We start from the raw sequence: 26,948 nt of genomic DNA on the forward strand, positions 1-26,948 counted from the left end.
CCAGCAGGGGATACAGGAAAAAGCTCACCACAATGTGACCCGGAAGTCCTCCACAATGTTAGTGTATCCGGATATGAGGTCTGCAGTCCGTGACCCCGCGATGCAGGGGCTGATCAGAGAAGTCTCTCTGCACTCCCAAAGGCAGTCCGTAATGAGGTGGGCAGTGAGGATAGAGTCAAAATGTATAAATGTATATATATATATATAGGTATTTCACTGTGTATTTTTGTCACATTTGATGTTGCACTGGACTTCTTTGTTTCTTGATTTATACAATTAGCCACGCCCAGTAGCACTCCTTTTGACAATTGTATACATGTATATATATATATATATATATATATAGTGGTAATTTTGGGGGGTTTCTGAGAGCTTGCTGGGTATCTGTGTGTTTGTTAACTTTGTCCAGCTGGTCTCAGCTGTTTTGGAGGCTAGTGGCTCCTCCCACCCAGGGTTTAAAGCTCGCCCCTCCCCACTTTCCAAGTAAGCAGGTTTTCTTTTCATGCAGCTGGTTGTAACAGGTTCAATGCCAGGACCATCCTGCCTCTAATTATAGCGGTAAATAAGGATTTTAATCAGTTAGTGTTAGGACCTGCAAACTGGTAATGCCTTGAAAGTGGCTCGCAAGCTTATACACTTTGCCGAATGGTTAACTAAATTACCCTTTTTCAAGAGATATATAGGTATTTCACTGTGTATTTTTGTCACATTGGATGTTGCTCTGGACTTCTTTGTTTCTTAGACTATGTATCTGGCAAGTTATATCATAATGCACATAGCCTGGTGGAAGATAGGGAGAGTCAGAGATAAAATGTTTAGACAGAAAGTAGACAAAGAAACAAAGAGGGTAAGTCCATTGACTCGAGAGAATAAAGCAAGAATAGTAGAAAAGAGAGGCAGAAATAATTAGTGACATCATAAGGTATTAAAGGAAAGATGGGTTGGGGAGAAAAAGGAAGAGAAAGGGGAGGGGGGAAAGAAGGTGGGGAAAGAATAACAGCCTAATCTATCCTCTATTTAAATGCAGGGGTATGGGGGGAAGAGAGAGAAGGGGAGGGGGAGAGGGGTGAGGAGAGCAGCGGGGGGAGAGAATGGGGAGGGGGAGAGAGAGAATGGGTGTGGGGAGAGAGAGAGAATGGTAGAACAGAAATGGAGAGAGGGAGAGGGAGAGAGAGGGGGGGGAGAAGGAGAGACGGAGAGAGAGACACGGATGGACGGACGGACAGATGCCTGCAGCCAGGAACCAGCTCAACAGGGTTTCAGGGTTTAAGCTAGTACAAAATAAAGCTTATGGCCATTTTGCATTAAAAAAATTAAAGCTATTGTCTGTATTTGTTGTCAAATACTGTATATCAGCTTCTGTGGTGCTTCAGTCAAGTGTTCCTTTGCATCCATCAACAGTGCATCTACTGGCCTATGTTGTGACTTAAATTTACAACTTAAGGAACTTATCTCCCTTCTAACACCACACATGACAATGCAGATCATGATCCCTACTCCTTCTACAAGGAGCATTCCCACACTGCACATATATACCAAAGTTAAAGAAACAGAAGGTAGTAGGGCCCTAAGGGCTACAGATGATAATCTGTAAGGCACTGAATGAAGAGGAGTCTGACAAGAAGATGTAGTAGTGTGTAGTCTATGTGTAACCCTCGCTACCCGGCTCTTAGGGACGTTACATCAGTGTCTCTTATGGTTACTCAGGGTGCATAACTTTGTTCAGGGTGCAGGCTGTGTCTGTATTCATGGAATAATGACGAGGCCAGGAACGTTTGCAGTACAAACACAGGAGCTTTATTAACTGCTGTTGACAATGCTCCTCCCTTCAATATCCGACTAGCACTTTTTCTTCGACATACTGGAAGGTTAATGAATTCAGTATTCTTTGAGGACAGGGCGAAAGGATCTCTCATTTATACTTGGCTTCCATGACCTTCACAATTTCTACCTAAATCAAACACATCACATTGATATGACATTGAGTAACACAAAACTCCAGCGCGTAATATCTTCTGTGTGTTATTGTTTAATTATAAACATCTCTTCTTTCATTCCCAAGGCAATCTGTATGGGCGAGGTGCCTCTGATGACAAAGGACAAGTTCTGGCTCTGTTAAATGCAGTGGAATCTGTTAACGTGATTGTAAGCAAAGTCTTAATGACCCAGTAGACTCGAGTGTTAGGGGTGTCTGAGGAACCTGAGATGTCTAATTCCCAAATCCTCACAAATGGCAAACTAATAATTATTGTTATTATATTAACACACAATTGTTAATTGCCACTCACTTCAGTGAAGCCACATCTTCATCCCTCCAATGTAGGAATAGCTTAGTTATGATTACTTCCTTGTTCCCATCCAGGGCGCAGACCTAGCTAAAAAAACAGCTAAGCAAAAATAAATGTAGACACTCTTACCTTTAGGGGTAATACATAAAGAATCATTGCCCTGCATAAATACATTATAGACTGTCTGTATAGTGTATATTATTACTTCACAGGCTATTTCTACAAATCCAGTACAGGTAACAGTGTTGCTACGTGCATCTATCCTTCTCCATAACTACCTGTCAATTAAAAGTGGTCCAAAAGGTAGCGTAGTATTATGAGATTTTTTTACAATAATAATAATAATAGTAATATATACAAATAATTGAATGCGTTAAAACCCTGACAAATATTTAGGCTTGCACAATACATTGCGGCCCTCCCCTTGACCACGTATGCAGCAATATTTAATTACATTATCACCATCATAAACGTTTAGATTTTCCCATCCTATTTTTTGGGCAGGGCCTTCCAGTGAATGTGAAGCTTGTGATTGAAGGAATGGAAGAAGTCGGGTCCAATGGACTGGACAAAATAGTTGAAGAGCAAAAAGATGGGTTTTTTTCGAATGTGGACTACATCGTAGTCACAGATACCCCGTGGCTTAGCAAGAAGCCAGGAATCACTTACGGAGCAAGAGGAAACTGCTATTTTTTCATAGAGGTATGATATCTTAACCTCACAATTAGACATTGATATATAATGAAATAAAGCGTTCAAATTTAAAGGCTCGATGTTTGATGTAATATGATATTTGTTGCTGTGGATCAAACAATGAACCTGTTATTTACTAGTTATTACTGTGTATACTGACAACAAAATAACATCAACATCAATCTGCACTAGAATTATCTCTTTAAATGTGCATTGCCACAGGGAAAAGCAAGACAAGCACTTTACTGGCAATAAAAGCTTTCAAACTTGCAAAAGGGTTTTTGAAGAACTTGCAATTGTATGGTTTCTCTCCCTCCCCCCCCCCCCCCCCAAAAAAAAAAAACAAGCAACACATTACACCTATCATTGCCATTAGTGCAGTGGGACTTGCTGTATGTAGTGTTGAAAATTCATGATCTCTATGTATACATGGTACGCTAATCCCTTCACTCAGACAGGGTTGCAAAGCATTGTTAAGATGGTCCTTCTGGCAGCAAAAGGGTTATTACTGTTAACTCCTGGGCTAATATCATGGCCAGAACTCTACTATTTGTTTTTATTATGCAGGTAGAAGGTGCAAGGCGCGATCTGCACTCAGGTGGCTTTGGAGGAGCAGTTTATGAAGCTATGAGTGACTTAATATTTTTACTAGGTAATAACTGAATTTTCATTTCTATTTAGTAAGAGGTAGGTAGATGCATTATGAGAAAATATGGATAACATTGCTTTTAAATTGTTTTTCGGGGGTTAAAATATGCTAAGTTTTAAATTAGCAAGGATACAATTTCCCTTGTTGCTTACATAACAAATAATTATATTTAAAATTAAATACTTTCTTTTCATTAAGAATCAATTTTTTATGATGAACAATCCTTTGGCCACTTTTCGTTTAGGAACACATTTACATTACTAAGCAGGTATCTTATGGGTTAGCACTGTTGGTAAACAATGTCTCCTCTGAAATTGTCACGACTCGCGGTCCTTCGCGCATCCCCGCGCGGACTCCGCGCGCCCGCACTTACCTCCGCTCCGGCCCGACACCTGCTGGCAACCTTCCGCGCTGTCCTCCTCCGTCACGCGCCTCTCCCCGCACGCGCAGAGCGTTTCCCACGGGAGCGTCAGTCCCCGCTGCGCAGGCGCAGACCTCGCACCGCGGGATTGGAGGGCAGACGCGAGACGCGTCACTGGCGTGTGATGCACAAGCGCGACGCACGCGCAATGCCCCCGAGCGACGAGTCAAGAGGAACTCATTAGTTCCAGTACTGCCAGCTGTCTCTTCCCTTCCGGCCTATCCCTGGTCCCCGCGAGGGTTACGCCTCCGCTCTACTCCCTGGGGTGATTGTTCCTTGCCTGCTACTTATGCTCAGCTGTGCCACTGGCACTTCGGATGAGCATAGACTCACGTTACCTGGTGTTTGCCTCTGCCTCCCTTGTCTTGTTACCTTGTCCTAGTTCTGCTTACCCGTGTACCGACTCTGCCTGCCTTTGGAACCCTCGCTTTCTGGAACCCCGACCTTGGCTTGAATTTTGACCATCCGTATCTCTCCTGCCCTGACCTTTGGCTCTGGACTCCGACCATCCGCTCTTCTCCAGTTCTGACCTTGACAATAGTGCCTCACTCGCTCTGGACCTCCCCCGCTTCGGATTCGGCAAGTATACGTTTACTCTCACTTCTCTTGTCATAGATTCGGCCAGCAAGATTCCAGACGGGGTCCCCGTGTCTGTGGCTGGTGGCTACTATCCCATCTCAGCACAAGGGTCTCATCTAGTTTGTGGCGAGCACAGCGTAACATTATGCTCAGCCCCACAAATATAGACCCCGCTTGGGTGGGTGATATTGTGGCATCTCATGCCGCTATGTTCTCCAAGCTTGAGAAGTATATAGAACAGTCCGACCTTCATATGGATGCCTTACAGAAAGACCTCCAGACCCTCTCTGTCCAAGTGCAGCAGGCAAACCCTCCCACCTTTCCTCCACCTCCACTTACTCCTCTGGTTAGCCCTTGCTCTTCTGACTCGCGACTTCCTGCTCCCCATAGGTATTCCGGAGACCCCTTAGAATGTCGTGGGTTCCTCAATCAGTGTTTCATACAATTTGAGTTGACTCCCTCCCGGTTCCCTTCTTCCAGAACCAAGGTAGCCTACATTGTCTCGCTGCTTACAGGTGATGCGTTGGCCTGGGCCTCTCCCATCTGGGAGCAGAGAACCGATCTTACACAGGACATTGGGCGATTCACAAAGGAGTTCTGGCACGTCTTCGATACCCCGGGCCGGAAGATCACCGCAGCTTCATCTCTTCTCCACATCTCTCAAGGGGAGCGTCCAGTGGCTAGGTATGCCCTGGAGTTTGGGACAGTTGCTGCTGAGACGGCGTGGAATGACAAGGCCCTCTCTTCTGTTTTCTGGCAGGGCCTTTCCGAACAGCTGAAAGACGAACTCGCCGCACATGAACGCCCAAGTGACCTAGAGGGACTCATTGCGATCTGCATCGAGTGGACCAACGACTACAAGAGAGGAAGTCCGAGCGTTCTCATCACCGTCACGTAAAGCCCAGGACTTCTCTCATCCATTCCTCCTTTCCAGGGGTTCCCGCGACTGACGCTCCGACGCCCATGCAACTTGGGGGTAACAAGCTGTCCCCTTCCGAAAAACAGCGTCGCTGATCTTCTGGTCTCTGCTTATACTGCGGAAATCTTGGTCATTGCGTTCCTCAATGCCCCCTCAAGCCGGCACCCAGGTCGGAAAACGCCAGCTCATATTGAGATCCAGAGGAGTCTCCATGGGAACGCTCGCCATATCCTCTACCATCAAGGATCAACTACCTAGCAGAATTTTGATTCCTATCTCTCTTTCGGTCCTTTGCCTCTCGGTTGCTGCATTTGCCTTCATCGATTTCGGTTCCGGTGGGAACTTTATTGATCATGAATTCGCTAGGAATAATAATATTCTGCTTGAGAGAAAGAGGATCCCGTTAGGACTTGAGGCCATTGACGGTCGTCCCCTGCAGCCGGCATTTATCGTCCTACAGACCGTCAAATTGTCCCTCCTGGTCGAGCAAAACCACAGAGAGAAGATTTCTTTAGATGTCATCCACTCGCCGTCGGCCGAGATCATTTTGGGTCTACCATGGCTCCAGCGCCATAATCCACGCATCGACTGGGTCAAACCCAGACACATATCCTGGAATCTACAGTGCTCCACGACCTGCAGCACCTCCCGGCAGACCATCTGCAGTGTGAAGAATTCCGAGGAGGTACAGTGTTCCCTTCCTTCAGGGATGTCTTTGACAAAGTCAAATCCGAGATCCTTCCCCCCCACCGACCCTTTGACTGTCCTATTGACCTCTTGCCTGCGTCCGTCATTCCTAGAGGGCGATCATACCCCCCCTCTCTCTCCCAGAGACTAAAGTCATATCGGACTACATCCGAGAGAATCTCCAGAAGGGGTTCATCAGAAAGTCTTCCTCCCCCGCGGGGGCGGGCTTCTTCTTCGTCAAGAAGAAAGACGGCACCCTTCGTCCTTGTATCGATTACCGTGGCTTAAACAAAATTACCATCAAAAACCGGTATCCCTGCCTTTGATTTCCGAATTGTTCGTGTTAAAGGGGCAACCATCTTCTCCAAATTGGATCTACGCAGCACATACAACCTGGTAAGGATTCGATAAGGCAACGAATGGAAAATGGACTTTAACACCAGAGACGGTCATTACGAGTACCTTGTTATGCCATTTGGCTTATGCAATGCCCAGCGGTCTTCCAAGACTTCGTAAATGACATTTTCAGGGATCTTCTCAATGTTTTTCTCATAGTGTATCTCAACGATATTCTGATCTTCTCAAAGAGTCTTCCCGAACACATTGTACAAGTCAAACAGGTACTACTATGCCTTCGTCAGAACCACCTCTACGCCAAGTTGGAGAAGTGTCACTTTCACCAATCCTCTACCACCTTCCTGGGGTATATCATCTCAGATTCTGGGTTCGCAATGGATCCTTCCAAGCTGCGATCCGTCTTGGACTGGCCACTTCCCAACTCTCTCAAGGGCATTCAAAGGTTTCTCGGTTTTGCGAACTATTACAGAAGATTTATTCGTAATTTCTCATCCATTGTCGCACCCATCTCCGCCCTCACTAGGAAAGGAGCCGATGTCTCCTCTTGGCCTCCCGCAGCTGTTCAAGCCTTTGACTTTCTGGAGAAATCTTTTGTCTCAGCACCAGTCTTGATCCATCCAAATCCCAAACTCCCATTCACACTGGAAGTAGACGCATCGGATGTTGGAGCCGGCGCCATCCTATCTCAAAGAAAGTCACCTTCTTCCGATTTACATCCCTGTGCATTTTTTTCCAAAAAAAAATCTCCAGCACAACAGAATTAGGACGTGGGCAACAGGGAGTTATTAGCCATTAAACTCGCATTAGAAGAGTGGAGGCATCTCTTGGAGGGCACGGAGAGTCCAAAAACCATTCTAACGGACCATAAAAACCTCATGTATTTGGAGAGCGCTCGCTCGGCTGGGAGCTCGTCCGGCCTGTTGGTCTCTCTTCTTCTCCCGTTTTAATTATATCATTTAGTTCATTCCTGGGTCCAAAAATCTAAAGGCAGACGCACTCTCTCGTCAATTCCTAAGTGAGGACAAAGCCGAGGCCAGAGCAGAGACCATACTTCCGTCTCAGTACATTATATCTGCCAACTCCTTTGATGTTTTGGATAAAATTCTTGTGGATCAGTCCAAGGTTCCGGAGGGTTTGGAGGTCCCAGGCGGTTGTCTCTTCGCTTCTCCCAAATACCGAAGGAAGATTCTGGAATGGGGTCACTCGTCGAAGACGGTGGGACATCCTGGCACCAAGAGAACTACGGACCTCATAGTACGGACCTTTTGGTGGCCCAACATGCGTAGGGACATCAGCGACTTAGTCAAGGCTTGCACCATTTGCGCCCGGAACTAGGTCCCCCGCTGTAGACCTCAAGGACTCTTACACCCACTACCCATCCCTGACAGCCCCTGGAACCATTTATCGATGGACTTTACTGTAGAGCTCCCTGTCTCCAAGGGCATGAATACTATATTTGTCATTATTGACCGCTTCTCCAAACAGGCACATTTTGTTCCGCTCTGTGGTCTCCCCGATTCTCCGATGCTCGCGGACATCTTCACCAGGGAGATCTTCCGTCTTCACGGAGTCCCATTGACCATCATCTCCGACAGAGGTTCCCAGTTCGTCTCCAGGTTCTGGCGGGCCTTCACAAAGAGACTGGGCAAATCCTTGCATTTCTCTTCTGGATACAATCCCCAGACGAATGGGAAAACGGAGAGGACCAATCAGTCCCTAGAGCAGTATCTGTGCTGCTTTGTTTCAGAGACACAAGACGATTGGGCAGATCTTCTTCCATGGGCTGAATTCGCCCACAATTCCCTGCGGAATGAATCTACACAACTCTCTCCTTTCTTCGCAAACTACGGGTTCCATCCGGCACGTCTGCCCACCACATGCTCTTCTTCGGGGGTTCCGGCAGCAGATAACCGGATCCAGACCTTGCAGTCCTCCTGGACCAAGATTCAGGACAATTTAAAGAGAGCGGCATCTAGGCAGAAGGCTCAAGCAGATCGCCACCACCGGGAGATTCCGGAGTTCAATCCATGAGACAAGGTGTGTCTCTCTTCCAAAAATATACGTTTGAAGACTCCTACTCTCAAGCTTGCACCAAGGTTTTTGGGTCCCTTCCAAGTCCTGGAGAGACTTAACCCAGTGGCATATCGTCTAAAACTTCCAGCATCTATGAGAATATCGTCTGTATTTCACTTTTCCTTGTTGAAACCTGCCTATCACAGCTCCCGGTTTCCGGATCGTGTTCCCGCACCACCTCCTCCTTGTCTTGTACAGGGACAACAGGAATACAAGATCCAGGCCATCATCGACTTCCGAATTTCCAGAAGGACCACTCATTACCTCATCCATTGGAAGGTATATGGCCCAGAGGAGCGTTCTTGGGTGTCGCACCACCAGATCCATGCTCCTGAACTCATCAGGAGGTTCCACCCTCTGAAACCCTACTGGAATCGCCCGGAGGTCTCCCTTGAAGAGGGGGTTACTGTCACGACTCGCGTTCCTTTGCGCGTCCCCGTGTGGACTCCGCCCGCCCGCACTTACCTCTGCTCCGGCCCGACACCTGCTGGCAACCTTCCGCGCTGTCCTCCTCCGTCACGTGCCTCTCCCCGCACGTGCAGAGCACTCCCCATGGGAGCGTCAGTCCCCGTTGACATGCTGCACAGGCGCAGACCCCGCACCACTGGATTGGAGGGCAGACGCGAGACGTGTCACCGGCGTGTGATGCACGCACGTGACGCACACGCAACCCCCCGAGTGACGAGTCAAGAGGAACTCATTAGTTCCAGTACTGCCAGCTGTCTCTTCCCTTCCGGCCTATCCCTGGTCCCCGTGAGGGTTACGCCTCCGCTCCACCCCATGGGGTGATTGGTCCTTGCCTGCTACTTATACTCAGCTGTGCCACTGGCACTTTGGCTGAGCATAGACTCACGTTACCTGGTGTTTGCCTCTGCCTCCCTTGTCTTGTTACCTTGTCCTAGTTCTGCTTACCCGTGTACCGACTCTGCCTGCCTTTGGAACCCTCACTCTCTGGAACCCCGACCTTGGCTTGAACTTTGACCATCCGTATCTCTCCTGCCCTGACCTTTGGCTCTGGACTCCGACCATCCGCTCTGCTCCAGTTCTGACCTTGGCAATAGTACCTCACTCGCTCTGGACCTCCCCCGCTTCGGACTCGGCAAGTATACGTTTGCTCTCACTTCTCCTGTCCTAGACTCGGCCAGCAAGACTACTCTACATTCCATAAAGGGTCCCCGTGTCCGTGGCTGGTGGCTACTATCCCATCTCAGCACATGGGTCTCGTCTAGTTTGTGGTGAGCACAGCATAACAGAAATCAGATATCTAAAGGAACGTGTTATTATAATGTATGTATCAAGCCATCGTATTCCACAGAAATGATAAAATTACAGCATTAACATAAACTGGTACAGTCGGTAAAAACGGGCTATCATGTCAACCAATGTTCTAAATGAAATATGTCAATAGCTAGAGTTGCTACCTAAACATTGTATTAAATGGCTGACTATCCCCAAAATATAATAAGGATCGTAATTAAAAGTAGATGTGTAAGCATTAGGTTTACTATAACTCATTGCACTCTATTCAATATGCATACATTTAAATGGGTCGCCAAGGTTTCCTGCCAAACAGAAGATAGTTTTACGGCACTTTGAATATGGGCCATGTATACTAGCGATCACCAGAGAGATTGAAGACATACAAATCTTCATAATCTTTATTTTCTACAATAAACAATGATTATTATAAACAGAGCTGTGAAAAGACTCGTACTCCAAAAATGGAAATGTAGCTAAACTTTGCTTACTGTGTATTCATATTTACCATTATTATCTTTTATGTATGTGGCGCCATCATATTTCCGCAGCCTTGTACAATCTGGATGTAAGGATAAGAAACAAACAGAACATACATACAACTTAAAACATAATCAAAGAGTAGCGTACAATCTAAAAGAAATGGGGGAGTGATTACACGTGGTTGGTAGGGGTATAAGGCCAGCATGGTATTATCTGTAGGCGTCTCAGGCAGATGCTGGGTAGGCCTGTTTAAAATGGTGGGTTTTGAGGGAACTTTTTAAAATGTGAATACTTGGGGGAGAGCTTGATGGTGCTGGTGATGGGACATTCTGGAGGAAATAGCAGAAAGACAATTGATAACACAAGTCTGGAGAGCGTTCCGAAGAAGATAGGTAGACGTGGGTGTCATCAAAGTAGAGGTGGTTGTGAAAGCCAAAAGACTGTATTAGTTTTTCCAGGGAAGTGGTGCAAATAGTAAATAGAAGAAGTCCTTGAACATAGCCATGGTGAACACCAACATTGAATGAGAGTGAAGAAGAAATGCCAGCAATGACACAGTGAAGGAGTGGTCGGATAGAGAAGAGAACAAAGAGAGACCAGTGATATGAAGGCCAATTGAACGGAGAGTAAAGTAGTAAAATAGGGTGGTTGACTGTATCAAAGGCAGCAGAGAGGTCTAGTAGGATGGGTAAGGAGGCTGGTTTTGTTCATGCACTCTCTGAGGAGTGGTTAAGGTGGAATCCAGATTGAAGTGTATAAGTAAGGGAGTTAGAGGAAAGAAAGTGTATCCTGCAGTCATAAACAACACTTTAAGTAGTTTGGAAGCACATGGGAGATTGGACAGTAGTTAGAAGGTTAGGTTAGGTTGGGTCGAGTGAGGGATTTTTCTGGATGGGTGTGACAGAGGCATGCTTAGAAGTTAAAGGGGTTAAGGCTGTGTTAAGAGAGAGGCTGAAGAGATTCGTCAACATATAAATGATTGCGGTGAATAGGGACCAAAGAAGTTGTGAAGGAATAGTTTAGAGAATACAGGTTGAAGCTGGGGGGGAGCGAGTAGGCAGAGAAGAGAATTGAAGCTGTTGTAAAAGTCTTGTCCTGACTTCTCCTTTTGACACTCCCCAAATTGGAATCTGACGCATACTGTATGGGGCAAAACTGGAGCAACGTGTTTGCTACATTGGTGTATGAATTTACACGATGAAAATGACGCGATTTAGGTCAATTTTGCTTCAAAATTGCTTTGTTTACAGTATGTAGCCCCCTATTTCTCTTCAGCCACTTCAGAGCTTGTTCAATAAGTGCTTATCGACCCAAAACACCCATTAACTTGAATGTGAGTTTCGGGCCAATGAGCACTAGAGCTTATTGAATGGGCCCATTCATTTTAGCAACATGCACCTAAGACAGAAATAAAACTTCACACAACACATCTCATTGCATAGTTTTTTATAGGTTAATATAACAGGAATTAGAAGTACAAAGGGACAGACACTTTATATATAGATATTGACATAAATTATGTACTTTTTATTTTTCTGAAGATACCCTTATAGATTCAAAGGGTAAAATCCTGATTCCGGGGATATATGATGATGTAAGGTCTGTGACAGAAGAAGAAAAGGAGCTGTACAAAGATCTTGAATTCAATCTAGATGAACTACAAGCTGATACCGGAGCCAAAAGATTTCTCTATGACACAAAGGTACGGTCTGAATTTTATTCAGTGCAAATTACCGCAGTATAATTTATACAAGAAAACCGAGGGGCAAAATTATGCTTTTACCATGTCACATGCAATTGTTTATTTTACCTTCTTGATTACTAGTGGACCAGTAATGCATTGCAAAGAGGCTATCTTTTTTACATCAAGTAAGTATTTTATTCTATTTTGGGGGGGAAATGAATTAAATAGCTTATAAAACAAAGTTCTTCCCGTTCTCATAAAACCGTACAATTATTAGATGACACTTGCCCAGGTGTAAAACATACTATTAATAGCTAATATTTGTTTATTATGGCAACCGTTTCCATTTATTTTATTTTGTATTTTTGTTTTAAAGCAGCAAACTTTGTAACACTGCGATTTATTTAAAATGTATTTTACAGATTTGAAGCAGGGGGTCTCCTGAGCCAAACGGTGTTAATTTTAGCTCCGGGGATTCGCTGCTTCCAGGGATACTTACCTCCGTAGGGGCTGCCGGTATCTCCGTGGAGTTTAAATGTCCATGTCACACAGACCAATAGGAAGCTGCAAGGGATTACATCACAGCTTTCTGTTGGCCCACGTGACCTGGGACATTTAAGCCGCCATTTTGTTAGGCCCACAAGATCCCTGGCTGCTGCTACGACACACCGTACTTATGTAAGTATTCCTGGAATGGGGTCACCGTAGCTGACATTAATGCGGTTCAGCTCCGGAGACCCCTTGCTTCAATCTTGTAATAATAATAAATAAATAAAAATTGTGCAGTGCTACATGTTTTGCTGCATTAACAAACTATTGAAGCAAAGTAATTGTTTAAGTAAATATAGTTCATTTGGTATTAAAACGATAACTTGCTCTGCTATAAAATAAAGCAAAAGGAAAGCAATAACCCAGTGATATTGCCTATTATTCAGCAACTGGTGGATTTACATTGGTAAATGAATGCTCAAAATATGTTTTGTATTGTATATCTTTATTTATATAGCGCCATTAATGTTCCTAGCGCTATATATATATATATATTATATATGGATTAGTCATTAGTCTTTGAAATACATTAATATTTTCAATGTTTTGAAACACAGGAAGGGTTACTCATGCACAGGTGGCGTTATCCATCTTTATCGATCCATGGAATTGAAGGGGCCTTTTCAGGGTCAGGAACAAAAACTGTAATACCTGCGAAAGTAATTGGAAAGTTTTCAATTCGGCAGGTTCCCAATATGGATCCATCTATTGTAGAAAAACAGGTATGTTGGTGATAATAAAACCTTATTGATCCACAATCAGAAGAATGTGACAAATTCAGTAAAATAGTAGTTAAGGGTAATATATATATACATGTAATAATATATATATATACATGTGTGTGTATGTGTGTATATATATATATATATATATATATATATATATATATATATATATATATATATATATATATATATACACATACACACACATGTAACCAGCTGAACCTTTTGATAGATACAGTACATTCAAACTTGTAACTGGATGAGGTACCAATATTGTGATTATATTTCAATGAGGTTGGGAAGAGTAAATAGTATATTTCTAGAGGTCGTAGAGTCTGATATAATATTCCCTTGAAGTTGATTTTAGAGCTACTTTGGTGGAATAAGCAAAATCCTGTTAACAGATGGAAGTGCAGGGGAGATTTAGAAGAAGAGAGGAGCTGAAATGAACCTCTAGAAATGGGGACAGAAGGTAATTAAAGTACAACCAAATAGAAGTGCAGTAAATTATTGAGGGGGCTTATTCTATATCCTCAAACGGTCAATCAGGATGTTTTTGGATCAATTTCTCCATTTACTTTACTGTAGAATTTTAGCGGAAAGCTCTGGCGGATATAGATCAAGCCCCATAGATCAGGCCTGCACAACTCCAGTCCTCGAGGGCCGCAAACAGGCCAGGTTTTCAGGATATCCCTACTTCAGCACAGCTGGCTATGTATGACAGAGCCACTAATTGAGCCAGCTGTGCTGAAGTAGGAATATCCTGAAAATCTGGCCTGTTTGCGGCCCTCAAGGACTGGAGTTGTGAAGGCCTGCCCCATAGTATTAACATGTAAAATATAGTCTGGGATTCCCTAAGTCACGGTGGGAGATATTGCACCAAAATCCAGTATTCCCTGACATTGACTTGTACAGCAGTTAACACCGGATCAGGAGGCGATACTCACATCGCTGCATCAGTAATCCTGGCCAAAGGGAGGGCTAATACATGACTAAAATAAAACGTGAACACCTTACTAACTCATCCAGCAGTAAAGGGGATAAGCGCTTACCAATATCTATTGTATAAATGCATTCATTAAATTATTGTGGCCAAATGCTAACTGCAAAATACGTTATTGATACTGGAGGCACCAGCGACACACGGCTCTATAAACGCAATGGAAGGAATAACAAAAGTTGATATACTGTTTTCATTACAAACAAATGACATTTCTGTTAATCGTTGTTGCTTTTCTTTAGGTAACAGATTATCTGGAACACAAATTTTCTGAAAGAAATAGCCCGAATAAAATCAAAGTGACCATGATAATAGGCGCAAAACCCTGGCTATCTGACATGAATGAGCCACAATATTTGGCTGCTAGGAAAGCAGTGACAAGAGGTAAGTACTGTGTGCATCAATTGTATACAGTACAGCACAATTAAGACACTAGAGGTGGTCATTCTTTAAGAATGCAGTGTTATTAAAGGGAATGATCATGCAAACAGAAATTAATGTAACTTTACAGTTTTAAGAATACAATTTATTTACAGAATATTCACCATATTGTCAATTTAAATAATTGGTTTGCGTAGTAATATGCCAGGCACAATGTTGAGTGATGAAAAACAAGTTTGTAGCTGTCTATAGCAGTGATTTTCAACCAGGGTTCTGCGGAAATCCTGGGTTCTATGGGCAACCCTCAAGGGATCCGCGGCCAACAGGGAGGGGAGGGACAACTGTCCATACTGTCCCAGGCCATGCGGCTCGGTGGCGCCCCAGCAGCGGCGTCGGCTCCCGTGCAGTGGCGTGGTGGTGGCTCCCTGACATTCACTTTAATCAACGCCTTCCTCCGGAGGAGGGAGCTGCGGACAGAAGCAGTGCAGAATGGGAGTAGATGTAGGTGGGTGTAAGTGTGAGGAGAGGGAGTGTTGAAGGGGAAGAGAGATGGGGGAGTGTAGGAGGGGAAGAGAGATGGGGGAAGTGTAGGAAGGGGGGTGTAGGAGGGGGTGAGAGAGAGGGAGATTGTGAAAGGGGAAGAGAGGGGGGTGGAGAGTGAGAGGGAAAAGAGTGTGAGGGGAAGAGGGGGCAGGATTGTGAGAGGGGAAGAGGGGGGGAGTATGAGAGAGGAAAAGAGGGGTGTGAGGGGGAAAATGTGGGGGAGTGTAAGGGGGGAGTGTGAGAGGGGAAGAGAGTGGTGGAGTGTGAGAGGGGAAGCGTGAAAGGGGAAGAGAGGGGTGTGTGAGTAGAAGATGGGGAGAGTGTGAGGGGAGGGGAGAGTGTGAGGGGAGAGTGTGAGGGGAAGAGAGAGGGGAGTGAGTTGAAGAGTGGGGGAAGAAAATGGGGTGTGTGAGAGGGAAAGAGGGGGAAGTGTGAGAGGGGAAGAGGGGGAGTGTGAGGGGAGGGGAGAGTGTGAGGGGAAGAGAGGGGAGTGAGTGGAAGTGTGGGGGAAGAAAATGGGGAGTGTGAGAGGGGAAGAGGGGGAGTGTGAGAGGGGAAGAGGGGGAGTGTGAGAGGGGAAGAGGGGGAGTGTAAGAGGGGGAGTGTGAGAGGGGAGGAGGGGAGTGTGAGGGGAGACTGTGAGAGGGAGGAGTGTGAAGGGACTGTGAGGGGAGGAGGAGGGAGTAGTGTGAGGGGAAGAGGGTGCGGGAATGTGAGGGGAAGAGGGTGGAGAGTGAGACGGAAAAGAGTGTGAGGGGAAGAGGGGGCAGGATTGTGAGAGGGGAAGAGGGGAGTATGAGGGGAAAAGAGGGGTGTGAGAGTGGAAGAGAGGGGGGTGTGAGGGGAAAAATCAGGAGGAGTGTAAGGGGAGAGTGTGAGAGGGGAAGAGAGTGACGGGGAAGAGGGGAGTGTTAAAGGGGAAAAGGGGGTTGTGAGGGGAAGAGACAGGGAAATAAATGGGGGAGTTTGAGGGAGGAAGAAAGAGCAGGGTGTGAGGGGAAGATATGGGGTTGTGTGATAGTTGAAAGGGGGGGGAGTGTGAGAGTGGAAAAGGGGGGAGTGTGAGAGTGGAAAAGGGGGGAGTATGAGAGAGGAAAAGAGGGGTGTGAGGGGGCAAATGGGGAGGAGTGTAAGGGGGGAGTGTGAGAGGGGAAGACTGTGATGGGGAAGAGGGGAGTGTTAAAGGGGAAAAGGGGGGGTGTGAGGGGAAGAGGCAGGGAAAGAAAGGGGCGGGGTGTGAGGGGGGGGAGAAAGAGCAGGGTATGAGGGAAAGAGATGGGGTTGTTTGAGAGTGGAAAGGGGGGGAGTGTGAGAGGGGAAGCATGAAAGGGGAAGAGAGGGGCGTGTGAGTAGAAGACTTGGAGAGTGTGAGGGGAGAGTGTGAGGGGAGGGGAGAGTGTGATGGGAAGAGAGAGGGGAGTGAGTGGAAGAGTGGGGGAAGAAAATGGGGAGTGTGAGAGGGAAAGAGGGGGAAGTGTGAGAGGGAAAGAGGGGGAGTGTGAGAGGGGAAGAGGGGGAGTGTGAGAGGGGAAGAGGGGGAGTGTGAGAGGGGAAGAGGGGGAGTGTGAGAGGGGAAGAAAGGGAAGTGTGAGAGGGGAAGAGTGGGAGGGGGAGGGGAGAGTGAGAGGGGAGAGTGAGAGGGGAGTGAGTGGAAGAGTGGGGGAAGAAAATGGGGAGTGTGAGAGGGAAAGAGGGGGAAGTGTGAGAGGGGAAGAGGGGAGTGTGAGAGGGGAAGAGGGGGAGTGTGAGAGGGAAGAGGGGGAGTGTGAGAGGGGAAGAGGGGGAGTGTGAGAGGGGAAGAGGGGGAGTGTGAGAGGGGAAGGGGGTGTGTGAGAGGGGAAGGGGGGTGTGTGAGAGGGGGAGTGTGAGGGGAGACTGTGAGAGGGAGGAGTGTGAAGGGAGTGTGAGGGGAGGAGGAGGGAGGAGTGTGAGGGGAAGAGGGTGCAGGAATGTGAGGGGAAGAGGGTGGAGAGTGAGACGGAAAAGAGTGTGAGGGGAAGAGGGGGCAGGATTGTGAGAGGGGAAGAGGGGGGAGTATGAGGGGAAAAGAGGGGTGTGAGTGGAAGAGAGGGGGGTGTGATGGGAAAAATCAGGAGGAGTGTGAGAGGGGAAGAGAGTGACGGGGAAGAGGGGAGTGTTAAAGGGGAAAGGGGGTTGTGAGGGGAAGAGACAGGGAAAGAAATGGGGGAGTTTGAGGGAGGAAGAAAGAGCAGGGTGTGAGGGGAAGATATGGGGTTGTGTGATAGTGGAAAGGGGGGGCGTGTGAGAGTGGAAAAGGGGGGAGTATGAGAGGGGAAGAGTGGAGGTGTGCCATGCGTTTGTCAGAGCGCATGGCGGCGCGTGCACCAGTTTCAGCCACCACCTGTGGTCTGTGGTTGTGCGTCAGGAGAAGAGCAGGATATCGTGATGGGGAGGGGGGGATGCCTGGTGGGGGGCTTGTTCGTAGGGTTACCAGGTGGCTTCTGCAAAAATACTGGACACAATGGTGAAAGGTGGAACACCCTCGAGACTCACACACACCTCTCTCTGCTCAATGCTGTTTCCTCCTCTCCTTGGCTCCACCCTCAGGCTCCTGACACCTCCTGATTGGCTGCATTACCCAGCAGCAGAGCCGGTCAGGTCACTATGTCCAGAGAGGTAATACCGGACACACACATGTCCAGTGTTACCTCATTTTTTGACTGGACAGTGTCCAAATACAGGACAAAACAGTTTAAAACTGGACACCTGGCAACCCTACTTGTTCACCCTTGGGGGCTGAACTGCTGCCGTGACAAACGCTCCACCGCGCCAAATGACAAAAATCTTGTCTTTTGGGAAAGGCGGTTGCGCATCGCTCTTTCTGCAGGCGCGCGGCGGAAGTGACTGGGGCCGGCCCATAGACGGCCGTATTATGTTCGTGTTGCGCACGCTATAGCCCCCGCAGCCACGAGCAGTTGGGATGAGGCCTACTGTAAGACAACAGAGGCTTCCATTGCTATGGTAGCAGCTGAAGTCAATGCAAGCACAAAAAGGTGAAAACTCAGCAAAAATAGACACTGAACAAAAAATGTAAAAGTTGGAAATAGATCAGCAGAACATAACCCTAAAGTTTATGTTATAGCTTAATTTTAGTTTAGTTTTTTTGGGGGGGGGCTGGGGAAAGGAAAAGGGAGTTTGCTGCTTGAAGGCCCATTTTTACTAAGCAGTGCTATGCCATAAGACATGTGCCACCAATTAGCAAATATATCCCTTAGTTCTGGAGAGACCTTACAGTGGATTTAGAAACCGGCGTTTCTTTACTGAAATCATATTACCCGTATATTCTCTGGATTGAGCTGTGCTTGTCTACCCCCTAGTGTTCAACGTGAATGCAGACATGATCCGAGCTGGTGGAACTATTCCCATTGCCAAGAATTTTGAGGAAGTGTTAGGAAAGAGGGTCATGTTACTTGGAATTGGTGGACCAGATGATTCTACCCATGGACAAAATGAGAAGATAAGCAAGTAAGTTGTTAGTTGCAACAGGATGTACGAGAATAAACATTTCTTTACAAATATGGTTAGTAAAATGTGCTAAACAATAAATGCATTCATTAGAAATATATTCTCCTCCCATATAAGTACAGTATACAAATAAGAAGCCTTACCACAAAATGTAATCATATTGCAATAACCTGTGTGTTTGCATGAGTAGAGTCGAGCCTCTAGTTGCAAATATATAAAGCTACGCAGAACCTGCCTGTGCTTCAGCTTTGGAGCATGCTTCTTGACATGGTGATATTAATTCCATATTAGCTTATACTATGACAATCACTGTCACACTACAGTGAGCTATATTATGTGAGTGATGCGTTGCTATGAAGGTTCACTGCACAAATCCAGCACTGTGTCCATGTAGAAATCAGTGGTAATGATAGCCAGATTCGTTCTATGGTAGTAACTCTGTATGGCTGCACTGTACTACAGCACTTACAGTTCTCTGGTGTGTCGTTCTGAGCACAGGCAGCTGTTTTAAAGGAGTAATCCAAGCAACCTTTTTTTATACATAGGATTGGAGCAGGGGGTCTCTGTAGCTGAACCCCATTAATTTCGGCTCCGGGGACCCCCTGCTTCCGAAGAGACTTGCCTATTGTAGGGGGTGCTATTATCTCAGTGGAGTTTAAAGCCCCCAGTCACGCGGGCCAATAGGAAGCCCTATCGGATGACATCCTGGCTTCCTATTGGCCCGTAGTAAGGGGGGGATTTGAAAAGTCGCCATTACATGAACCACATAGCCAAGTCGGAGCAACTACCAGCAACCCCTATGGAGGTATCACCGGAAGCAGGGGTTTAGCAGAGCTGAAATTAATGGGGTTCAGCTTCGGAGACCAGCTGCTTCAATCCTATGTAAAACAATTTAAATTTAAAAAAAAAGGCACCTAGGATTGCCACTTTAAGAACTACCTGCTGTAATTGTAATTTATTGTTCGTTTGTTTTCTTTTAGGTACAATTACATAGAGGGAACAAAATTGTATGCAGCATTTCTCCAAGAACTTGCATCCGTCTGAACATGTTCGTCTTTATAAAAAATGTAAACATTAATGTATTCTGATGTGGCGTATTGGTTTAAATCCTGTTAACTTAGAAACAAGAAAAAAAAAGTACCAAAGCAGCGGTAAATAAAATGTTTAGACAATGTGCATTAATCAGTATTATTTTATATCGCAACGTGCAGAGGGAGCAGGCAAACTTTTCATATCCATTCAAGAAAGTGGCAACCCGCTGTTCCTATTTATTTACTTTAAATAGCATCAAGTTTCCCACAGTATTACTGCAGAGGATATACTGTACTGTACAGAAGTCCCTAGGTTCCAAAGATTAAGAAAACAATGATAATACTGTACCCTTCTCAATACCTAAGATGGTAACATGCTGGTGAGCCGGCCAGTAGCTTTAAGTTTATCCAGTTGGATTATGATTATACTGTATTTGCTGTACACACATACTGTAATTACCAAATAATGATTGGTTAAGAGGACTTGCAAGTCGGTAGGGTGAACTTCTATTATAAATATCTCTAGAACTTTAGTTTCTGAGTTGCTGATCCATGAGGTCACGTGCGGAAAAAACATTTCCGTTTCTATCATTTGAACAAGGAGAATACATTTTGCAGTGTGGATTGCATCTTTTATTACATCTGATATGGGCTTCACGTGACATAAAAGGTTATTGTTTGTGCTGACTTGCACACTAAGTTCTTTTTTTTAAATCATTTACTTCTTTTCTTGAAACAGAAGTTTTTCTTTATAATTAGCTATTTGTCAGAATAATAGGCTACATCAGGGGTGCGCAAATTGGGGGGCTCTCCCCAAAGCATTTAAATTAAATGCCGGGGACCACGCAAGGCCTCTGCAAATTCACTTACCCTGTCTCCGACAGCTTTGGGCGATGTGTACCCATGGCAATGCGACGTCACATGACGCCACGGCGTCATTTGACGCCAGAGACAAGGTAAGAGAGGCTGGGGGCAAACGGGGAGAGCAGGTGGGGGGGGGGGGGCAAGCAAAAAAAGTTTGTGCACCCCTGGGCTACATCATGCAACTAAACACTACTGAAATTGAAGTTCAACTAACGGGGAGCCTGATCACGATTCGCTTCTGTTGGGAAACTGAGAACACCCAAGGCAAATAATGAGATATGATGTTCCTATCAAATGTTAATACAGTAGCGTATTCACTTTTTCATAAAATGTCAAAAAGCATACAAAATATGCTAAAGTCGCACATTCAGAACAGCACGTCAGTCATTTCAGAGATACAACATATACTGGTCTTTTTTGTCAACTGTTCTTGTATCAGCATGTAAATTTAATTTTTATTAAAGGTTCAGCCACACTGAGGACTAAAGTACACTAAAAGCATGAGAATGTTTAATAAGTTAATTATTATAGGTGATTTTTAAAACTATAACATTTCTATTGTAACCAAATGTTTAGAAGGATTTTTATGACCCTTATCGCATTTAATCATAATAAAATTGCTTGTCGAGCCTACCAATCACCGGTAAATTGTCAATCCATATTGTTTTGCATGAAGTCTTGGTTTCTGAACTAATTTTGATGCCATTATTAACCAAAAAAAATACAATTATAGGACCATAAATATCTAAAAACCATGAATTTTGACAAACATTTGAAGACAAGGATGTGAAAAAGTAAAAGTTGCACTTTATGTGGCGCTGACTCGTATAAGGAATTTTTTTTCAGTTGCACCAGTACAGTATGTCGGACTGCTCGAAAAAATGCTTAATGTTTAGTTCACAAATGTATTTAGTGTTATTATAAACTTCATTTAAAATGTCATTCTGCACACTTCAAGAAAGTTTCCATTTTTTTAAAAACAATCAAGTACTAACAATTTTTTTTGTTTTTAAAGTGATACCATGTTTTAATTGTTAATTGTGAATTTACTAAAAAGCATAATGTCGCTCAGTCTTGGTCACTGCAATTGCTTGGTGTACCGAATCCAAATTTGCAAAGATATGGGCAGGGCTGGCTGGGAGTTTGGCATGGCTCGGCGTCCAGGGCAGAGTGCGGACCTCTTACCTTCTCCAGCATCTCCTGCTGCTCCTCATCACCGCCTCGTCACGTTGTGTCTTGTGACGCCACAGGGTCACATTGTCGTGGCAAAGTGTTGCCAGGTGAAGTCCGCTGAGTTGTCAGGGTGATGCGTCATCACAAGCAGAAGATGCCTAAGATGAGGAGCAGGGGGAGATGCCGGCTCTGGAGAGGCACTTACAGAGGCCCTGCAATATCCCCCGGCAATCAGTTTGAATGTTGCGGGGAAGAGCGCAGGGCCTCTGTAAGCGCTGGGCTCGGTGCAGAGGCACCTATGGCTTTGCCATAAAGCCGGCCCTGTTGTCATTATGGTATTTATTGTGATGTTTGTGGTGCTTTCACAGTAGGATTTACATTTCCAGGCCTAGACCAGAAAAATGTTACAAGTACATTATAATAAATGTAACACATGTAGAGAATGGGTATACTGTAAATACATGCAAAAAATACTGACAGAACAGCGTCCCAGAGGGGCGGTTAAATCAGTGAGAAACCCTATAAAACAGCACTCAGACACATGAGATGTGTGTGAATAAATACAGATGAGAGCTATGATAGCCAAATGAAATGGGTGATATGATGATAATAATTAAAACACTTTAATAGTACCAAAATGTATAAAACACAGGGTGTTAAAAATACCCCAAAGGGCCAAGCTACAATGAATGAAGCTTGGGTAGTGAACCCTAAAAAAGGGGTAATGACTAAGGCCGAGATGCCTGATAAAAATAGGATTGTGAGCCTACTAGGAGGAAGAAAGTTCCTAAGTAAACTCCCCCCTCCCACGACCACTCTACAATTGATATCTATATTAATGACCAATCAGGTAAGTATGTTAAGATAAATGCATATATTCATAGGGTCACTGCAATGGGATGCACAATGCGTGCTAGATATACACAACAAGCCCACCAACTATCATATTGTGGGTGGGTATGTAGGGCAAAGGTTTATGCTTAGTAGCAATAAACACTAAACACACAACAAAACACTGGAGTGCTAGTGTGATACTCCTGCATGAATGGTGAGGAGATAAGAGACCCATACACTAGCAATAACAAAGTATAATACTTGCGTTTGCGAATGGTCTCTCAAAGAAGCTCCTACATATGCTCCCAATGCAGTGTACATATGAAAACAGTAAGCTCAATCCATAATGGAGTCCATGTAATGCTCCACGCGAATGCCCATGGGGTAATTAGCAGCAGCCCCCAACGGTTGTTTCGCTTAGGCGCTTTCTCAAGCACTTCCCCTTGCTACTAAGCATAAACCTTTGCCCTACATACCCACCCACAATATGATAGTTGGTGGGCTTGTTGTGTATATCTAGCACGCAAGTAAGGTAATTGAAGTACAGCGACAGAGTGTGACAAGGATTAGTAATGATGTAGTCACCACAGTAATGGACACTGTCCCATCCCAGTAAATGTCCGTGGGACACAACACAAATGTACCAGTATCTTGTGTGGAATTTGTTTTGTAATCAGGTAAAACAAACAAAATCGAGGCATTTATAAATTATAAAACTAAATATAAATAAAAATGTACATGATCTCCCCAAACACTTTTTATTGAAATATGATTGTGATCTAACACATTTTAAATTCATTGGTCTAGAGCAAGTACCCCCGAAAATATTAAAGGGGGAGATCGAAATAAAAGATTAATGGACTCAATGAACATGTAGATAGTGCCTGTAAATGTCTATGATTGATTTTTTTTAGAATTTTTAAATTAACATTTTTATCTTTAACCAAATTGTTGTTTTAATAAATATATATATATATTTTATGATAGGATGTACTATTCAGTATAATCACATAGATTTTCTTATATTATCCTTTAATTATATACAAAATGAAGCTATGATGTTTCCCCTATTGCACTTTAAGCTATTGCACTTTAAAGTTTTGGTATATGAATTGATTAATTGCTGGAATGAGCAAAATGCGTAGGGTTCGATAGGTGGCGCCGTATATTCATTCAGAGGACTCTGACAAGGATTCTGCAAAGATTTTCTGGCAAGTGGCCAGTATTGACGTTTCTGACGTCAGATGCTAGACATCAGTGTTGGGTGTGAGAACCCGGAAGCAAACACAGAAGGATTGGAGCGCGGGTAGCTCTGCTGTGGCCGGCGGCTTCAGCGTTCCTGAGACACGGATCCAAACCGGCTGCCCGTGACGAGCTATCACCACGGAGAGACATTTTGACATCACTGCGTGCCACACAAGATACTGGTACATTTGTGTTGTGTCCCACGTACATTTACTGGAATGGGGCAGTGTCCATTACTGTGGTGACTACATCATTACAATCCTTGTCACCCTCTGTTGCTGCACTTCATTTACCTTACTGTAAGTAATAATAGGGGTTTGTGGCCTAATACATATTTTGTATTTTTTCTAAGAAGGTTGTGCTTGTCTTCTTTTCATTTTTATATGTTTTTGGAGGTTCCCTGGTAGAACCTTGAAGAGCCGAGGAACACAGCTTTTTGAAGATAAGGCACTTTGAACTTCTTCACTACAAATTATCGGAACTATTAGTAGAGCATTGGTAAATTGTTTGGTTATTTATAGCAAATGATCTGCCCATTCGTTTGAATTTAGCTCAGTGACTACCCTCACATGGAGAAGTATGTACTCACAGTACAGTATATTGAATAAGGGCTATCTTGAAAGAAACTTTAGACACACACACACACACACACACCCATCTTATCTGTAATGACAAAATGTTAAGCAACCTACAGTAGTTTTACTATAATCACAATGTTTTAATATTAGTTAATTTACAAGCCAACTAATTCCTCCTAAGTCCTAACAAGTCCACAATCCAGTTTGTGACTAAACTGCAGATGCATTAAGCAGTCACAAAGACTGGTGCTATTTCAAATTATCCTCTCCTACTGTATGATAGAATGATCCAAAGGCAGCGCTATCAACGTGTATAAAGGATTACATTTGGATGGTTGAAACCTGTCATGGTTAAAGAAAAAAAATAGACATAAAAAATGTTACATTAAGCTCAAGTTAAAACTTGCTAGGAGTGTGGGTTCCTCTAGCCATCTTTTGTTTGTATAGTCCTCAGACCGGGAGAGAACAAGGGAACTTGCTTGCTTGCAGTATGATTGTGACAAATCCAATACAGAGTGATTTTCCTGGTAATGTACAGGTTAATAAAAGCTTCAATCAGACTTAGAACTATGCAACTAATTTTGACAGATTTATTATAAATCATTCTTCCTGGTAATGCACAGGTTATTAAGAATTTATATTAGTGTTAGGGACCCTTGAGATGTGGTCTGCCGTGTAGTGGCTCAGGGGCTTACAACACTTTGGCCAAAATGTTAAACAAAAAGACCATTTATTTAATAGATATCTATACATATATATTTAGGCACTGTACCGTGTATAAGTTTCACTGGATGTGCACTGAGCTCTGTCTGTATTTCATGTTCTGTCTCTGGTTTTAAATATATATTGCCATGCTCGGTAGCACTCCTCTGTGACACGTATATGCTTATATATATGTTGTGGTTATTTTAGGGGTTCAATATGAGCTTTTAGGTGTCCTGTATGTTTTACAATTCTCCTAATAATAACTAATTAAAAATGTGAGAGGTGCAGTAGGGAATAGAGAGTAATGCAAAAAATACTGACAGAACAGCGTCCCAGAGTGGCGATTGAATCAGGGAGAAACCCTATAAAAAAGTACTCAGACACATGAGATGTGTGTGAATAAATACAGGTGAGAGCTAGGATATCCAAATGAAATGGGTGATATGATGATAATAATTAAAACACTTTAATAGTACCAAAATGTATAAAACACAGGGTGTTAAAAATACCCCAAAGGGCCTAGCTACAATGAATGATGCTTGGGCTGTCAACCCTAAAAAAGGAGGAATGACTAAGGCAGAGATGTAAGTAAGAATAGGGGCTTGTGGCCTAATACATATTTTGTATTTTTCCTAAGAAGGTTGTGCTTGTCTTCTTTTCGTTTTTGTATGAATTTGCTATAAATGTCTTTGTCATGATTGGAGTTGACCAGGCTACTTGTGATCGCAATTACCAGGCAGAACACAGGTTAATAAACGTAAGTTTATTCGGTCATAGCCAACAGTGAGCAACACAAGCAAAATCACAACAATAATCACACAAAGCAAAGACTTACGCGGGTACTCTTAGCTTGTTAGGTGCAGGGCATTGCCAAAGCTAGCTAACCCTGGAAGACACCTCAGTAGACCCTTCCCTGTTGCAAGGGAAGACCGCACCAGGTCCGCACAGTCCATAGTACAGTTGGTCTCCAGATACTGAGACCAACCAGGAACAAAAGCTTGAATCGGTGTTGGCTTCTATATTTTCCTGGCCTCTATTAAGAAACATGGAGGAATGGGTGCCAACCAATCAGAGGAGTCCCTTTAATCCGCTGCGCCAATCCAGAGCGAGTGGGGTTCCTGGAATGGATCAATCCGGAGAGCGGGTGAAGCCAGTGCCAAAAGACGGCCCTGTGTCTGGGACCGTGGAAAATTGGAACTGACCAATGGTAACTGCGACGACAGGGCTAGAACCCTCGCTGCCGGGGAGAGAACAATGCTCCAACCTTAGTGTGTACGCTCCCAGCATGCCTGCGCGTCGATCCCTAACTCACCATTGTCCCTAAACACAGCACCTAGCCCCACAAAGGCTAGCCCTCATTATATGCCTGGTACTCAGTCAATGGCCCAGGCACACAATGAGTCGCATATAACTATTAAATAGTATAAAACACATAGAAAACATATACAAACACTAGTTACATATTACCAGGGTTGAGACACTTCTGAAACCCTGGGGTGGCACATTAACCCTTGGAATGGGGTCACGATCTTGACAGCAGAGGCAGCAAGTGGGCTTTTTAACCTTTATTTGGAGATGACATGCTGCCCCTGCCGTCACAATCCTGCTAGAGTGAAAGGTTATTGTTTCAGATAACAACTTGGGCATATATTTTCTTTGGCAACAACTCTATCTTTATACTCTGGTAAAGTGTTTGCATGACACGGCTATCAATTCACAGAGGTTCAGACTTCACTTTCTCACA

At 44.5% G+C, this 26,948-nt stretch overlaps 1 protein-coding gene across 1 annotated transcript in view; it reads left to right on the top strand.

Moving 5' to 3' along the window:
* The window catches only part of LOC142486946 (beta-Ala-His dipeptidase-like), a 45,336-nt gene extending 25,386 nt beyond the window's left edge, over positions 1–19,950 (top strand). Inside the window, exons 5-12 of the mRNA XM_075585484.1 lie at positions 2,063–2,145; positions 2,793–2,990; positions 3,549–3,633; positions 11,948–12,108; positions 13,197–13,361; positions 14,607–14,748; positions 18,627–18,774; positions 19,755–19,950. Coding sequence (XP_075441599.1) covers positions 2,063–2,145; positions 2,793–2,990; positions 3,549–3,633; positions 11,948–12,108; positions 13,197–13,361; positions 14,607–14,748; positions 18,627–18,774; positions 19,755–19,818 — 1,046 coding nt within the window. The 3' untranslated portion in view covers positions 19,819–19,950. The remainder of the gene's footprint in view (positions 1–2,062; positions 2,146–2,792; positions 2,991–3,548; positions 3,634–11,947; positions 12,109–13,196; positions 13,362–14,606; positions 14,749–18,626; positions 18,775–19,754) is intronic.
* The last annotated feature ends 6,998 nt before the right edge of the window (positions 19,951–26,948 follow it).

This window comes from Ascaphus truei, chromosome 2 (assembly GCF_040206685.1).
Source record: "Ascaphus truei isolate aAscTru1 chromosome 2, aAscTru1.hap1, whole genome shotgun sequence".
Lineage (NCBI taxonomy): Eukaryota > Metazoa > Chordata > Amphibia > Anura > Ascaphidae > Ascaphus > Ascaphus truei.